Source organism: Mirounga leonina, unplaced genomic scaffold (genome assembly GCF_011800145.1).
Source record: "Mirounga leonina isolate KUSES-001 unplaced genomic scaffold, KU_Mleo_1.0 Mir_195, whole genome shotgun sequence".
In the NCBI taxonomy this organism is placed as follows: domain Eukaryota; kingdom Metazoa; phylum Chordata; class Mammalia; order Carnivora; family Phocidae; genus Mirounga; species Mirounga leonina.
This window is the reverse complement of record NW_023270490.1, coordinates 8,717,417-8,732,991: the sequence shown is the minus strand read 5'-3', so window position 1 is coordinate 8,732,991 and position 15,575 is coordinate 8,717,417. Positions and strand designations below refer to the sequence as shown.

The following is a 15,575-nucleotide window of genomic DNA, read 5'->3' as shown; positions in this document are numbered from 1 at the left end:
AGGGGGCGGGCAGCCGGCCGCGTACCGCGCCTGCGCAGCACAGCGCCCACGCCGGCGGCCCCGGGCGCTGCCCCGGAACTGCGCCGGCGCATTGCGCCCGGCGCTAAGGGGCGGGGTTTCGTTGCGCCGCGCGCTAGGCTGGGGCAAAACCCGGGCCGGGATAGGGCGTGGGGCAGCGCGTCGGGACGTCCCTCGCGTCGGGCCCGACGGCGCGTGCGCGCTGCGCGGCCGGCCGGGTGTCTGGGGGGCGGGGCGGGGGCAAGTGTGGCTTTTTTGCCTCGTTGTCCCCTAGCGCCTGCCGGACAGCGCGCAGGCTGGCGGCGTCATGAAGATCTGGGCTTCAGAGCACGTCTTTGAGTAAGTTTGGGGCGTGGGGCAGGTCGGCGGGGCGTATGGGGCAAGTGCAGAGTGGGCGGGCAGTTCGGGCCCCAGTCGTGGCGAGGCCGGGGCGCCCCTCGGGAAGCTTCCAGGCGTCGGGCCTAGTGACGGGGGAGCGAGGCCGCAGCCCCACGGGGTCCGGGGGAGGGGAGGGGCGGGGACGCGAGGTCTGCGGCCCCGGCGGTGGCGAGAGCGCGGGACTTGAGGCCTCGCCGCCGCCCCGGCTGGCAGGGGGTCCAGAGACGGGCACTGGCAGCCTGGCCCCCGGGGAGGTCCCCCGGGCTGGTCCCCCGGGCTGGTCCCCCGGGCTGGTGGGGCCTCGCCTGGCACGAGGTCCTCGACTGCACTCGGGGTGGCAGAGGCCCCTGCGTGCCACTTCCGGCTGTGCCAGACCGGGTGGGACGGGACCCGCGGATGCCAGCAGGAAGCGTGGGCGTCGTCGGGAGTCTGGTCGCCCCGCCACCTTTGGGGGGAGCGTCTTCCCGGGTGAGCTCAGGCGACCAGGAGGAGAAACTTCTCTGGCAGCGCAGGACCTGAGGAGCGGAGCCTCGCTACAGTTGGAGCCCAAGGTCCCGCTCTGGTTCCAGCACGCTGTGTGACCTTGGGCTGCCCATGTTTATGGGAGACACGGAAGACGGTGGCGCCGTGCGGGCCTGCCACCGGAGCATGACTTGGAGGCCACGCTCAGGGACATCTCTTGGTTAGAAGAATTTCTTGGTGACACGGAAGGCCTCAAACCAATTAATTGGATGTTGGGAATGGACTCTCCTTCTGGGCCCATGACTCCATATACAAACGAACCACGCGTATAAGCAGCCGTATCATTTTTTTTTGCGCAAAGAAACCGTTAATCCTAATAGTTAATCGAGGGAAGCACTCTTCTTTGGCCAGTGCGCCCTCCTGTCACTGATTTGAAATGTCACCTTCGGCCTAAACTCTTGTGATCGACACGTGAATCCATTTCTTTTCTTTTTTTTTTTAAAAGATTTTATTTATTTATTTGAGAGAGAGAGAGCACAAGAGGGAGGAGGGTCAGAGGGAGAAGCAGACCCCCCGCTGAGCAGGGAGCCCGATGCGGGACTCGATCCCGGGACTCCAGGATCATGATCTGAGCCGAAGGCAGTCGCTTAACCGACTGAGCCACCCAGGCGTCCCTAAACAATTACATTTTTTTTAAAAAGATTTATTTATTTATTTTATTTATTTATTTTTTAAAGATTTTATTTATTTATTTGAGAGAGAGAGAATGAGAGACAGAGAGCATGAGAGGGAGGAGGGTCAGAGGGAGAAGCAGACTCCCCGCTGAGCAGGGAGCCCGATGCGGGACTCGATCCAGGGACTCCAGGATCATGACCGGAGCCGAAGGCAGTCGCTCAACCAACTGAGCCACCCAGGCGCCCTTGAATCCATTTCTGAGCCCTCTGCTCTGTTCTGCTGATCTTGCTGTTGTTGCCACACTGTTTTAATTTTTATAGCTCTGCAGTATGTTTTAGCTTAACCATTTGATTTTTTTAAACCATGTTCCCGAGGGCAGTTTTAAAAGAAGTCAACTCTTTGCATACTCAGTGAATCAGACACATCCAAGAGTCCATGGGGTCCTGGGAAGTACAGAACATTAAAATCAGAGGGAAGGTTCCTTTCTCCATAATGCTTGCAGTCTTTCTGTAAATTTGATGTTCTTTACCTGGTAACAGTCTTTACTACTCTGTTTCAACCCTTGGGATCATAGGTGGCTTCTTGCTGGCAATCCTCTTCCGGATTTCAGTGCTCCATTTCTTTGAACTTTGATCTCCTTAGAACGTTCTTCTGTCTTCCCTAACACTCTTCTCCCTGCTACCCCTCCACTTCTGCTCTTCTCTTCAGTGTTTCCCTCTCTTCCCCTTCAGTGTGAATGTTCAAGGAGATTCTGTTAGTGGCCTTCTTGTCTTGGATTTCATCAATGATTCTTAATCTTTTTGCCACAGACGTCTCTGAGATTTGATGAAAGCTCTGGGATCCTCCTCCCAGAAGATAGACATATTCAAACAAATGCTGGATGTGTCCTGGAAGAAGCAGCCGTGATCCTGATTCTCCCCAAATAATCTGGGCTTTTCAGTCAGGGTCCCAGCTGATACATACGTACTTAGGACACCCAAATCTGTACCTTGGGCTCCAGCCTCTCTCGAACTTCAAATCCTTATTTCCAGCTCACATGTCCTGTGGACTCCCCAAACTCAGTCCTGAAATGGAAGTTACCATCTCCCCTCACAAATCCTACCATTGCCAAGTGTTTCATGTCTTAAGGACGTTACTGTCTACAACATCAAAGTCATCATTCTGTCTTACCCATATATGTTCAGCACTTCCTTCTGAGGCTTCACATATAGTTGGCATCCAGGTGAAGCCATTCATTGATTCCTTCAACAAATAGGAATGCCCACTATGTGCCAGCACTCTTCTTCGAATTGGTTACATATCAGTAGATTAATCAAGACGTTGCTGCCTGGCTGGAGTTAAGTATACCTAAATGTCCACCCACCTCATTTTCTAGGTGAAGCTATCAGGCAGGTGGGTGAGGTTCTGCCTGCCCTTTCGTGCCATTCTGAGAGTCTTCCAGTGTGAGGTCTTTTCGCATGATTACATTATTAGGGTTCAGGTTAATTGCTGGAAGACTGTTAACATTGCATTGTTTGTAATGTTTGAGTTAATTATGTTTCGTAAAGCAGTCTTAGTTCAAGTTAAGTCAACACCAGTGTTTTCGAGTTGGCTCAGAGTAAAGAAGGACTATATTACAAATAATACATAACCACCCCGAAGCTGTATGCAATTATTAATTTTTTAGAGGGGATGGGGGGAAGAGATAAGTGCAAGGAAGCCAGATAACCGTGGTATATGACTAGATGGAGACAGGGACAGGGTTCATCTGATTTTCATTTTAGATAGTTGCCTTGGTAACAGTCTGAGTGTTCGACCTGTATCACTTCTATTTGTAGGGACTGTTTAGATTTATGAAGTAGCTCCCCTTATGTACCTGCATTGATTGCTGAATAAGGCTTGAGATTAAAAACAGAATGAGGTTCATTTATATAATAGCAAAAATGATGAAAACATTAAAAATGTCACTGGTTGTCCAGGGTACTGGGAAATGAATGGTGTTGAGATTTTCCTTCTATTGGCAAGAAGTAGTTGTCAGGGTTAGTTCTCTGAAAAGTTGAACTGGATTAATGGCCTACCTATTTTGCTTTTGGAAAAATAAAAAGTAATGCTGTGTGGTTTATCAGTAAGTATGGTTTGAAACATTATCTCCAGATCTCTTTTTTCCTTTCAACGAAGACAAGAGCGCAGATAGGGTAGCATCAGACTGCAGGTGGGCTCAATCACCTCTAATACTCATTGTCGTTAATAAGGGGCTCTTTTGAAAAGTATGGCTTTTGTACCAGCATCTTATTCACACAGGTTGAGAAGTGAACAAATGTACATCACATTTTGAATCATCCAAGCACACGGGCTTTTTCAAGAAGATAATATTAAGAGAGAACATTAGAAAAGAGTATATTAGAAGCGCCTTAAAAACACTTGATGGTATTGAGTGACTTTTCAAAACAAATCAGAATCACTCCTTTGGGGAAAGCAATGGATAAAGATTGACTGGAGGGGCCACTGTTACTTATTACCTTAATATAGAGAAAAATATTTTTTTAATTTATAGTATTTAAATCAGTAATACTTTGGATCTTTTTGTAATCCCTAAAAGAATTTTACTCTTGTTACATCTTTATAGCTTTATGGAACTGGGGCCAGATAAAAGAACAAACAGTATAGTAATAACAATTCTTCCTGCTTGTTTTCATAGAACATATTTTTTAAAATACATTTTTGTGAATCAGTGATTCTTAGAAACAAAATTTACATGTGAAAGTGAACATGGGTAAATAGGAAAGATTGTTTAAGAAACAGTTCTCTAATGTGTTATAGGCTATTTATATCTTTATAGACCTCAGTTGTACCATATAGCCTGTGTGCTGGGAAAATACTGAATTCTATACATATTCAAAATGTAGATTGAGCTCCCCAAGTCATCTTTTAGTCAGTGTTTCAGGAAATAATTTTCCCTAGTTAAATTAATTAAACTTCAACTGTAAAGAGTGATTTGATGGGTTATAAAAACAATTTATATGCATATTTTTCAAATGTTTGGTTTTTGGTTCATGTCGGCAGCCACCCATGGGAAACTGTTACGACAGCTGCAATGCAGAAATACCCAAACCCTATGAACCCAAGCGTGGTTGGAGTTGATGTGTTGGACAGACATATAGATCCCTCTGGAAAGTTGCACAGCCATAGACTTCTCAGCACAGAGTGGGGACTGCCTTCCATTGTGAAATCTGTAAGTGTGTCTTTATTCCTGTGGAAATGTGACTGCTGTAGAGAAGTTTTCTAAACCACATTATAATTTCAAATAGGTTGTGGGAGCCGATTCTGAATGTCATTTTTGCATCAGTTCAAATTGTATTATAATAAACTTGAGTTATGAGTGTATAATGAATTGGAAATATTATTACAGTCTTCATGAAGGCGCCTGATAAAACCTTCTGAAGGAAGCCAGCTAATGCTCTGTAATCTAAAAGGAGTTCTGTTCTGCTTTTCCTGCTTTGCCAGCCACTTCAGACCAGTAGTAAGAGCTAGAAGCCATGGGCTGGTGGCAATGGTTAGCTGACAGTGGCTGTGGTCAGTGGTGGGTCATGACACTAGTTGAGGAGCGTGTTCTCAGGCTCTGCTGTGCCACAGTTGTTCCGAGGTTTGAGACTCCTCCCCATGCATTGAAAAACAGAATTCTGTTCAGTTACATGTGATCAGGCTTTAATGAGCCAATTTAACCAGCAAGAAACTGGAGTGCCAGATGATTACAATGTGAGAGAACTGGTATAATAAGCACTCAGTTGGGGAAGGTAGGTCCACTCAGAAAACTAAAGGACACATTTTTCAGCAGGAATGTCCTGATTGCTTCCTTTGCACAAACCACTGCGTTAGATAGTGGGGACACAGAAATGAGCAAGGTCAGGGGGTTGGCTTGGGTTCGTGCACAGGAGTGATGCTGGATAGGATGTATTATCCTCCATCATGCGATGGCCGTTTTTCTGTCTGGAGAACGAGGCCGCAGCACCCTCTCCCTCAGACTGCTCTAAGAAAATACTGACAGATATTCTCAAGCTCTCCTTTCTCCAGATGCCATGTTTACCCAAATATTCTGATTTCCATATTTCAGGCTCAGTGCTCCGTTGTCACACCTTGGCGGTTTCCGTGTCTGCTTTATACTGCAGGCGTTCTCCCTGGGCTGGTCGATAATTGCCTCTGGGAAGGGTTTTTGTATCTGGCAGTCTCATCTCATTCATGGTGTGTGAATTCCCGTTACCCTCCAACGGGCCTCCTTTCTGACCCTTGTCTGATTCCTCCTGTTTTTTACGAAACAGATTTTTTGGTTCAAGATATTAACACATTTTTACCTTCAAATAAAATATTGATACACTTGTTAAGAAATCCCTCTTCCTCTGATTACTAATTGTAAATGTTTTATTTAGCTTATTGGTGCTGCAAGAACTAAAACATACGTGCAGGAACATTCTGTAGTTGATCCTGTAGAGAAGACAATGGAACTTAAATCTACTAATGTAAGTGTGGGCTCCCTTTTGTTTTGATTTTAAACTAATAATTTTTGTCTCTTCTATAGTTGATGTACAGGTGATTATATGCTGTATTGTCCTTTCCTGCTCCTCACTAGAGCAGTGAGGCTACTTCTTGTTTCCAGGGGACAGCACCCATTAGCATGAATTTGGGATCATGTGCATATTACTACTGTAATGCTTTTGTCGTATTTATTATTTTTATAATAAAAAGGAAGCAGTGAATAGTGAAATTTAAGTTCTGTTTTTGCAGTAATACCGAAGTGCTTTATTTGTTATTTGTATATTTACCTAGCAAGATTTTGGTTTGTGAATTAATTTTGTAAATGTTTTTCATCTTGGTTTCCAAAATGATTTGATTTTTTTTTTTTCATTCTGTAGATTTCATTTACAAATATGGTTTCAGTAGATGAGAGACTTATATACAAACCACATCCTCAGGACCCAGAAAAGTGAGTAAAAAATGTTTTGACAAACTTCTTGTACCGAGTGTGTTAATTTTTTTTTATCAGATATTTCTTTTAAAAAATGAAAGGTCATTCTGAAGCTGTGTGAATGTGTTCTGTTCCAGAACTGTTCTGACTCAAGAAGCCATAATCACTGTGAAAGGAGTCAGTCTCAGCAGTTACCTTGAAGGACTAATGGCCAGTACGATATCTTCAAATGCTAATAAAGTAAGTCAGGCTGCTCCCTAATCGTTATTCCTGGGTTTCCTGTCTTGAAAGAGCTTAGTACTGAACGTGTGTTTGTCCTGGCAAACTGACTCTCAACCGCAGTGCAGTGAGAATCCATATAGGCAGTTTCTTGCACAGGCTCTGGGGTCTAGCACCCCCGGGATTTAAGTGCAAGCCATAACTCTTACCAGCCTTTCAACCTTGGACAATTAAGTTAACCTTTCTGTGCCTCAGTTTCCCATCTGTGAAGTAGAGATCAGTTAGCCATCTTACCGGTTGGGCATGAAGAGTAAATGAGATAATATATGGAAAGCGTGTGCCCAGGGCCCAGCATGTGGGAAGTGTTTGGTGATAATGTCACTGTGTGCCATTGTTTAAAACACCAATTCTCAACCTTCTTCATTATCCCCTCTGCCCCGTAACCCCCAGGTTTGTTTTAGACATCCTTTTTCTCTAACAGCCACCACCACATGAAAGTATTTAACACCATGGATAGATGGATGAAAGAATAAATGTGCTATGTACATAAAAAGAGTGAGATATTTCCACCTCTCCCCACCCCCAACTAATTTTTGCCCCTTGGAGAATGCATGATTTAAAACAATTTAAGTTTAGAGAAAGAGATACTTAATGCACTTTATTATAACACATTTAATATAATTATTCAGCAGTCCAAAGATCTTATAGATGACTTCTCTGTACCAGAGGAAGTGCTAGGCTAGACTAGGAATACAGTAGGGAACAAAACAAGCGTGGTCCCTGCCCTCGTGGAACTAAGAGAAAGGCAACATTAATCACGTCATTGGGAAAGGAAAAGCACACAGAGATAAAAGTATTTCATGAGTGTTCTGTTGCGTGCTGAATGAGGGGCGCGTTGGTTGTTAGGGGTATGCCAGGAAGCCTCTCCAGCAGAGGGGCTGTATGTGCAAAGGCCCTGAGAGAGGAAGCAGGAAATGCTTCTCATTTCCTCAAGGATCTGCATTAGGCACCAGGAGAGAACGGTTGAAGAGGAAGTTGGGGACCAGATCTTCCAGGGCCTCATACAGGATTTTGGTTTAAAATGACGGACCAAAAAAAAAAAAAACTGGGTTTGACCTTTTGATCCCCCAAGAAGGGACCACTCTAATCAGAAATAAGGAAATGATCACAATCACTGAATTGAGATTTTTTGATAACATCTTTTGCATGCAAAAGAAAAATGAGTTTATAGATCAACTTCCAGTTGGCCAAGGCATTTGATATTTGGTAAATAGTATTAAAGAAAAATAAGGACAAAAACAATCCATTCTAGTGAGGTTTAGTTATACTTGTAGAAGCCCCTTGTTACTTCCTGATGTGCCATTTATTTGATACGTGCCTTTGCTCTCACTTGGTAACAATAGATGTGTTGGATTTTTTTAAGGGCCGAGAAGCAATGGAATGGGTAATACATAAATTAAATGCTGAGATTGAAGAATTGGCGGCTTCGGCAAGAGGGAGCATAAGGACACCGATGGCGGCGGCCGCATTTGTAGAGAAATGAGGATGAAAGTCAGTACCCAACATCCACACCCCCAGGTCTCTGCAAACTGGCAATATATTTATTTGTTATTTAAAAAAATAAAACTATATTTTAGGTAGAGTTTTTTTTTTTTTTAATAAGCTGAAGAAAAGCTATAGGACTTATGATCAAAACAAAGAGGGTGCAGGGTTTCTAAATAAAAGGGATCATCTGAGAGTAGTATTGTTTGAAATGACCATCTGATTTTGAGGATTCCAGTATTTATGTGAAAATTTAACAATTTTTGAAAAGTACTTGGAAAATCATATTGGCATATTAAAATCTCCTTTAAGGTGGAATTGTAAAGCTTTTCATGCATTGGAACTCTACCTGGCTTTGGACCAACCCCAGAACAAAGCAGAGCCACCTAAATACATAGAATTACCCTGCTATGGTAAACTGCAAGAACTTGCACGAGGGAATGCTCTTTAAAAGGAGAAATTATAGTTTGAAAAGACAATTTGTATAAAATAACTTGTTCTGCTATAAACCACTGTTAAAAACCAGTGTTTTGTTGTGGTACTTAAATGACATTTTTGGAATGAAAATTATCACTAAAATAATAACTCCAACAAACAAAAAAAGGATTTTAACGTATTAAAGAGTACTGTATTAATTTGCCAAAGTTTTGTAACTTAGGAAAGGTATTACCTTCCTTGGATTTGTACTTTATGACTTAGTATGCTATACCGTGGGCTGGTGATGTTCACTGAAAAAATAGTGTCATTACTGGAATTTTGCAGCACTCTAAACTTAAACAGAAGAACAGCTGTTCACATCTTTTAGCATTTCACATTTGCCTAACTTATAAATTGCCATGTGTCAAAATCATGGCTCTGTAATTGCTAAAGCATGATATGTCAGGTTATTTGAATATAATTACTTTTTGAAGTAATTGTGACCACAAAACATCTTTTTTACATGAAGAGCTGTACGTCATTTGAAATTACTCAAACGATGTCTTTCTGAAGCACAAATCCCAGGTACTTAGTGTTTTTAATAATACGGTGCAACTGCGGGGGGTGGGGGCGGTGGGGAAGAAAAAAAAGAATAATAATGAGAAAAGCAGCATTGACCTAAACCAACCACTATGTGAATTGCTTTGCAGCTTTTATTTGTGGGAAATCAATTGTTTTGGATGCTGAGGGGCAGCTGCAATCTGAAAAACAATCCAGTAAATGTATTCCATATTTTGTAGCAGGCAGGTAATGACCAGTAAATACCATCTTTGATACTTGCAGTTGTTGCATACAGAGTATTTTTGTTAAAAGGTGATTAGCTCTTGCCTTTATCTTAACAGTGCTAATGTAATAGACTCATCAGGTTTCCTGTAAAAGAAACCAGTTAGTATATGTACATAAACCACAGAAATAGTATAGCAGACTATTTAAAAATTAGTGTTTTTCTACTTAAAATGTTGTTTAGCTTAAGACTTCTTAGGACATTTGTAAAAGCACCTTAAATCCAGTAAGGTTTTTGACTATTTTTTTGTAACCGGAGATGGTTCTTACAAATGAAATAACATTTCAGTTAAAACGTAGGAAATACTGATCTTTGATAAAAAGTTGCCTTGTATAATTTCTGTAAATTATACCTGTTCTGAAAAAGGTGTAATGCTCTAATGATAAAAAGATTTCTAAACAAATTTTTATCCTGTTTTTTTTTTATTCTAACCTAATGATAAAATTCTAGAAATTTTCATTTTCCAGTGTAGTGAAGTAGCTGGTAGTTTGTGGCTTTTACCTACTGAAATCTCCGTGGGCGGCAAGTAGATGCATTTGGGGGGACTGAACTGGGACAGTGTTCACAGGGCCCCCTCGGACTGGGGGGCGGCTTACCCCATCTAGCATTAAAGATGGAAGTTAGGTTTCTAGTTTCTGAAAACTTCTTGTAGCGACGTGCTTGCTGCTCAGTTTCTGTTCAGTCACGGCTCCGTGTGCACAGGCGCCCCTGCGCCCCGGGCCCGCGCCCCCCGCCCCCCGCCCCTGCCCGCGCGCTGTCTGGGCCGGGTCCGCTTTTGCCCACTGCCCCCGGGGGAGGGGGCGAAGTGCTCCGCGCCGACGCCGGGGCTCCGCTGTGCCCCGGGCCGCGGGTGGGCTCCCGCCCCGCGCGGCCCCCAGCTGCCCTCTCGCCCCCGCCGCCCCGCCGGGGTACTACGGAAGCCCGCGGGGCACGCGCTCGGGGCGCCCGAGGAGCCAATCGGTGGGCGCGGCCCGCCGGCCCGCCCGGGGATTGGCACCCGAGGCCCCGGCCGCCCGCCCCCATTGGCTCCCGGCGTCGCGGCAGCAGGGGCTGCTCGGGAGGGTGGGCGGGGCAAGAGGCGGCGAGATTGGCAGGCCCGGAGTCCCGCCTCTTCCGGTTCCCAGGCCTGACCTTCCTGCCGCTGGGCCGTGCGCCGAGCCGACATTGAGGCGTCCTCGCGATTCGACTCGACGCGTCCGCTCTCGCGACATCATGGTGGCATACTGGCGACAGGCTGGACTCAGGTAGACCCGCGCCTCGGGGGTGTGGGGAGCCAGCGGCGCGGCCCGGCGTCGGGGCTGGGGGAGCGCGGCCCCAAGATGGCGGCGCACGCCCGGGGGGCGGGGGCGCCTCGAGAGCGCGCCGCGTGGGCGGCGGGCCCCCCCTGCGGAGTGTGGCCGGGCCCCCGCCGCGCGCTGCGCCAGGTCCTCGTCCCCCTCCCTCCCCAGCGGGGCGCGGAGCCCCGGGCCTGGGCCCTGCGTGTGTGACCCCGGCCCGCACCCCGGGCCTTCGTGTCCAGCACAGACGGGTTTTTATTGCACCCCGACTCCCGTCGCTGTCGGGCTGCCTTCCCGGTAGAAGGGGAGGAGGCCCTCGGTTCACGCACAGAGGGCGGGTGGGGGCGGCTCGGGAAGCTCACGAGTGGAACCCGTCGAAGACACGACCGCCAGGGACGGGGGCGCCGGGGCGCCGCCCCGCACCCCTCGCACCTGGCGGCGTCGCGCGGGGGGCATCCCTGTGACTTGACTAGTCTCGCTCCTCCTCGGGCGGGGGGCGGGGCGGTGCACCTGCCTGGGACAGCTGAGCAGCCCGAGCGTCCTGCCTTGTGAGGTCAGGCAGTTTTGTCCAGTGGGGAGGTCGGCGGTCCCCGGACCGGGAACCATTTCCTGAGCACCTGTTCTGCGGTAGGTGTGGCGGCCTCTGCTTTGTCACTCCTCCCCACCGTCAGTGGGGCAGGCACCGGTATCCTCCTGTTTTACTCTCTTGTCTCCACAGGTGGATAAAGTGGCGGAAAAGCTTGAGCAGCCTTGAAGGTCAACCCAGTTAGTCAGCACCCGAGGGGGCATTGGAACGCCTGCCTCTGGCCCAAAAACACAAATCTGAAACATGAGAAAATAGACAGCAGCACTCCCCCCCCTTCCTGTTTTCAAAAAGTGTAGAAAGTGAGCTGACATTTTTTGGAAAATAAGATGTTGATGGGAGTCCATCTACCAAACAGGAAGCAGGCTGTTAGATATTTTGTTAGAATTAAGGATGTTCTGTAAGGACTTTTTGGTTTCATTTAGAAACCTTGATTGGGAAGCATCTTCAGTGGCAGACTTGGGAAACAAAATCCAATATTCTCAAGGAAACCTTTAAATAATCAGGAAGAATTGTTGAACTCAAAATAGTTTTTTCTCTTTTAATTGTATGTATTTTACCTTGTAAGAATAGTATAAGAAAAAATTTTAAGTAGAGAAATGGGAAACATCACTTACAGCCTCTCATAACATTTTGGTCTATTTCTTGTGCTGTGGGATTTTTAAAAATCACTGAATCTTTTATTTTAAATTAGCATGTATTAAAGAGAGAAGATGGTATAAAGAAGAAAAACCAAAGATTACCCATCCTAATACCAGCTAAGACTTTGGTACATTTCCTTCTGGTCTTTTTCTCTGTGTAGATTGCTTCTGTCACTAGTCATTTTTAAATCCCGTTCCACTATAATGTACAAATCAAACCAAAATTTAAAATATGGGAAGGGGAAAAAAAAAAACCACGACCAGTCTGGCTGGATCATTGATAATTAACTTTATATCATCTTTCATTTCCTCCCAGCTATATCCGATACTCCCAGATCTGTGCAAAAGCAGTGAGAGATGCACTGAAGGCAGAGTTCAAAGCAAATGCTGAGAAGACTTCCAGCAGCACCGTAAAAATTGTGAAAGTGAAAAAGGAGTAATCTGTAAGTTACTGATTTGTTAGAAGGCTTGCATCTGAAGTTCTTAGAACGCTTTCAAAACAAAGTAATTTTAGTTTTGAATTCTGTCCATTTTTTTGGTCAGTCAGTACATTCAGATGTTAGTGGGTAATAATTGAAAGCATACAGGTGATAGGAGTCCTGTGGCAGCGTAAAAGAATCTCGTTTCGGGCCCTGACAAGCAGAAGTAATTGGCCCATTGATTTTCAGCTCATTTAGCAGAGCTTAGGTAGAGAGCCATCTTATTTTAATTAAACCTGTTTCATTTGTCTGCACAACATCAAATAATTTGGAGGATAAACTCCCCACTTTTTGTAATTGCTGTCGCAGTTACGTAACAGTGCAGGGGCATGACAAATTGCAGTTCTTTGCGTCTTCATTTCCCCCACATCTGCTAATGTTCTCACAAACGACTGCTTCCTGACCATGAGGGCTACCAGCACAGGCAAGGGTCCTGCGATTTTATCAAGCAGGAACATCTGCGAGGACCCTGCAGTGACAGCTGTTCCTTTGCTAAATTTATGATTCTTTCAGAGGGCTTGGTTCATTTTACTTCTCCGGAGATGTGAGCCATGTAGAGTTACATCCTGTGCAATAAAAGACAGTTTTGTACAGTTGATAAGTTCTGACTCTTCGCTCCCAACTACTAAAGTGATTTGATCTCTAAGCCTCTTTCTTGACATTGTTATTTCAAAGATAAGCAAGGCAAATACCAGAGAGACGTTTTTCAGATTTAATATTCTTGTTTTGCTTTAAAAAAAAAAGGCGTCAGACCTGCAGTGGCAAGGAAATGTGATCAATATGAATCCTTTGGCAGCTTGTGGTTATGAGCAATTTTACTTATTGGAGCTGTCTCCCCTAAGCACTTTTCATTTCCATTTTGAATTAGTAAATATCTTACTGAGTCTGGAGATGCAGTGTTTTGAATGTGGCCCTTTTTCTAGGGGCTCTCCATCTCATCTCCTAATTCTAAGTAACGAGACCTGCTTTTGTGTTGGGTGGTTTTAACAATGAGCTTGCTGAGAAAATCACTGAGCCTCTGCAGCAGAGCCAAGCCAAACTCCACATCGAACTCCCTTGACCTTGTGATGTCCTTGGGGTCAGGAAGTAGTGCCCAGCTCCGGTAAACAAAACAGACCTGCTCTCTGTATGTCCTGCAGGGGATGCTCCCAGCCCTTGAGCACAGGGGGCTTTTAGTGTCTTTTTAAAGGCAGAGTAGTTTCTTTATAGCCCAGAGAGTACGTGGTTCTACTTAGGAGGGAAGTTCCTGTTCGGCTAAGGCCATGCACGTGAACCAGCAGTTTTTACAGCCAAGAGCCAAGGGTCAGCATCAGCACTGTGAAGTGACACCAAAGTTACATTACACAGTTTGTGACAAGGAAGTCATTGCCCATGTTCATGTTGGATTTTTAAGAAAACACAGAGGACTAGCAACTGTTGCATTTTCTTCTTTCCTCCTAGACCCTGACTAAAGCTTGAAATGCTACATTTTCCGAGGTGAAGATGTGTGGGTACATGTTATGGCAGATTGAAAACGATCTCCCTGCATGGAAAAAAATCCCTGTCTTGTTCTAGATTGACAATGCCAATAAATTGAAGTATGGTTCACTCTTGCTGTTGGTTCTTGTTTTCCTTTGGACTTTTTCTTCATAGGAGCTATCCCCACCTTGAGGATTAGGACCTTAGGAACTGCAGTTTCTTAAGGTAGGGGGAAACAGGTTTAATATCTAGTGAGCAGAGGGAAACAGAAAAGAGGTTTTAAATGTCTCAGGATAGAAAGTTCTCTTTTTCATATCAATTGACAAAATTAGCCTCTTGTTGAGGCTCTCACTGTCCCTTATCTTTGAATTGCAGAAGTCACGGCCACGTGGCGGATGGCTTATTACCCGCTGGCCTGGTTCTCCGGCACAGCCGGGTTTTTGCCTAAATGACAAAAATTACTAAAAGCATAGATAAGAAGAAAAAAAAATACTAGATTGCGGTCTTCATTTTTTATTGTACACTTAAAACCTGTGGAGAAGAGCTAATATCGGGATTTCAGCAAGAAATGTGCTTGACATTGTTTTGTAAATGAATCTCTGTCCTGGGAGCACTCCCCATGGGAGATGGGTCCAAGCCGTTCAGTACCTTGCTCATGGAGTTGATGGCTGAGCTGCAGCCCAGTCTTTAAAAAGACCTCTTGCCTTCAGGTCTGGGCTGGGGGGCGGGGCGGGTGTGGGCGTGAGGTTGGCAACTGCTCCACGGTGTTTGCATGGTGTCTCGCTTCTTCATTAAATGCTCAGGCGTGAAGACTTGTTGCAAGTGTTTTGTTTTTATCTTCCTTTCAAACTTAGAAGCACTCAGCTGAGTAAAACACCCACTGCAAAGTTAACTGCTTGATTTGAACTGTTTTGGAGAATGGAGAAATAAATTTGAACAGGAAATTTTGAAACAGTTCGGTTTCTGTGCCAGGACCAGTTCTCCCCATGGTACTTAAGCTAACAATAAGTTCTGGGAGCCACCGAGCAGTGCTCAGGAGGCGCCCAAGAGAATGCCTTTGTTCTCGGCCTTCTGCAGGCGATTTCCTGCCCCCGGGCACTTGACCTGTAGGTTTTATTTAATTCTTGGCCCAGGACAGGCAAGGAGGAGCTCCTGGATGGAGTGAGAGCCCGGCCACTGGGCAGTAACCACTTGAGGGCCCCGGGAGCTCTTTGCCTGGGCCGGTCTGCTGTTCTAAAGTCAGGGCACCTCAGCTGTCAGCACCTCAGTCCCCAAGGTCAAGGTACTGGGAAGCATCTTTCATTACAGGGATAGGAATCAATGAATCTCGAGGCTGTCAGGCCTTTTTCACAGACGAACAAAGCTGATGGGCAAAGGGCTGAATTCTTTGCAGCCGGGTAACTAGAGAGAAGTCATCAGCGTGGGAGATAGGTTAATTAAGGTGAGACTTCGGGGGGCGCCTGGGTGGCTCAGTCGTTAAGCGTCTGCCTTTGGCTCAGGTCACGATCCCAGGGTCCTGGGGTCGAGCCCCGTATCGGGCTCCCTGCTCCGCAGGAAGCCTGCCTCTCCCTCTCCCACTCCCCCTGCTGTGTTCCCTCTCTCGTTGTGTCCCTCTCTGTCAGATAAATAAATAAAATCTTAAA

At 45.7% G+C, this 15,575-nt stretch overlaps 2 protein-coding genes across 2 annotated transcripts; both read left to right on the top strand.

Annotated features, from left to right (window-relative positions):
• Window positions 1–213: 213 nt before the first annotated feature.
• PRELID3B (PRELI domain containing 3B) lies at window positions 214–9,897 on the top strand. Its single transcript, XM_035025494.1, has 6 exons — window positions 214–357; window positions 4,576–4,744; window positions 5,937–6,026; window positions 6,420–6,490; window positions 6,610–6,712; window positions 8,115–9,897. Exons 1-6 carry the CDS (start codon window positions 326–328, stop codon window positions 8,232–8,234), a joined length of 585 nt encoding a protein of 194 aa, XP_034881385.1. The 5' UTR covers window positions 214–325; the 3' UTR covers window positions 8,235–9,897.
• A 684-nt stretch (window positions 9,898–10,581) lies between these two features.
• ATP5F1E (ATP synthase F1 subunit epsilon) lies at window positions 10,582–14,066 on the top strand. Its single transcript, XM_035025493.1, has 3 exons — window positions 10,582–10,738; window positions 12,312–12,438; window positions 13,915–14,066. Exons 1-2 carry the CDS (start codon window positions 10,707–10,709, stop codon window positions 12,433–12,435), a joined length of 156 nt encoding a protein of 51 aa, XP_034881384.1. The 5' UTR covers window positions 10,582–10,706; the 3' UTR covers window positions 12,436–12,438; window positions 13,915–14,066.
• The last annotated feature ends 1,509 nt before the right edge of the window (window positions 14,067–15,575 follow it).

What these genes read in the sequence shown, in the direction of transcription:
- PRELID3B (XM_035025494.1), top strand. Translation starts at nt 326, where the DNA reads ATGAAGATCTGGGCTTCAGAGCACGTCTTTGA. An exon ending in TGGAACTTAAATCTACTAAT is followed by an intron (nt 6,027 to 6,419) that starts GTAAGTGTGGGC and finishes TTCATTCTGTAG; the next exon opens with ATTTCATTTACAAATATGGT. An exon ending in CATCCTCAGGACCCAGAAAA is followed by an intron (nt 6,491 to 6,609) that starts GTGAGTAAAAAA and finishes GTTCTGTTCCAG; the next exon opens with AACTGTTCTGACTCAAGAAG.
- ATP5F1E (XM_035025493.1), top strand. Translation starts at nt 10,707, where the DNA reads ATGGTGGCATACTGGCGACAGGCTGGACTCAG. An exon ending in TGGCGACAGGCTGGACTCAG is followed by an intron (nt 10,739 to 12,311) that starts GTAGACCCGCGC and finishes ATTTCCTCCCAG; the next exon opens with CTATATCCGATACTCCCAGA.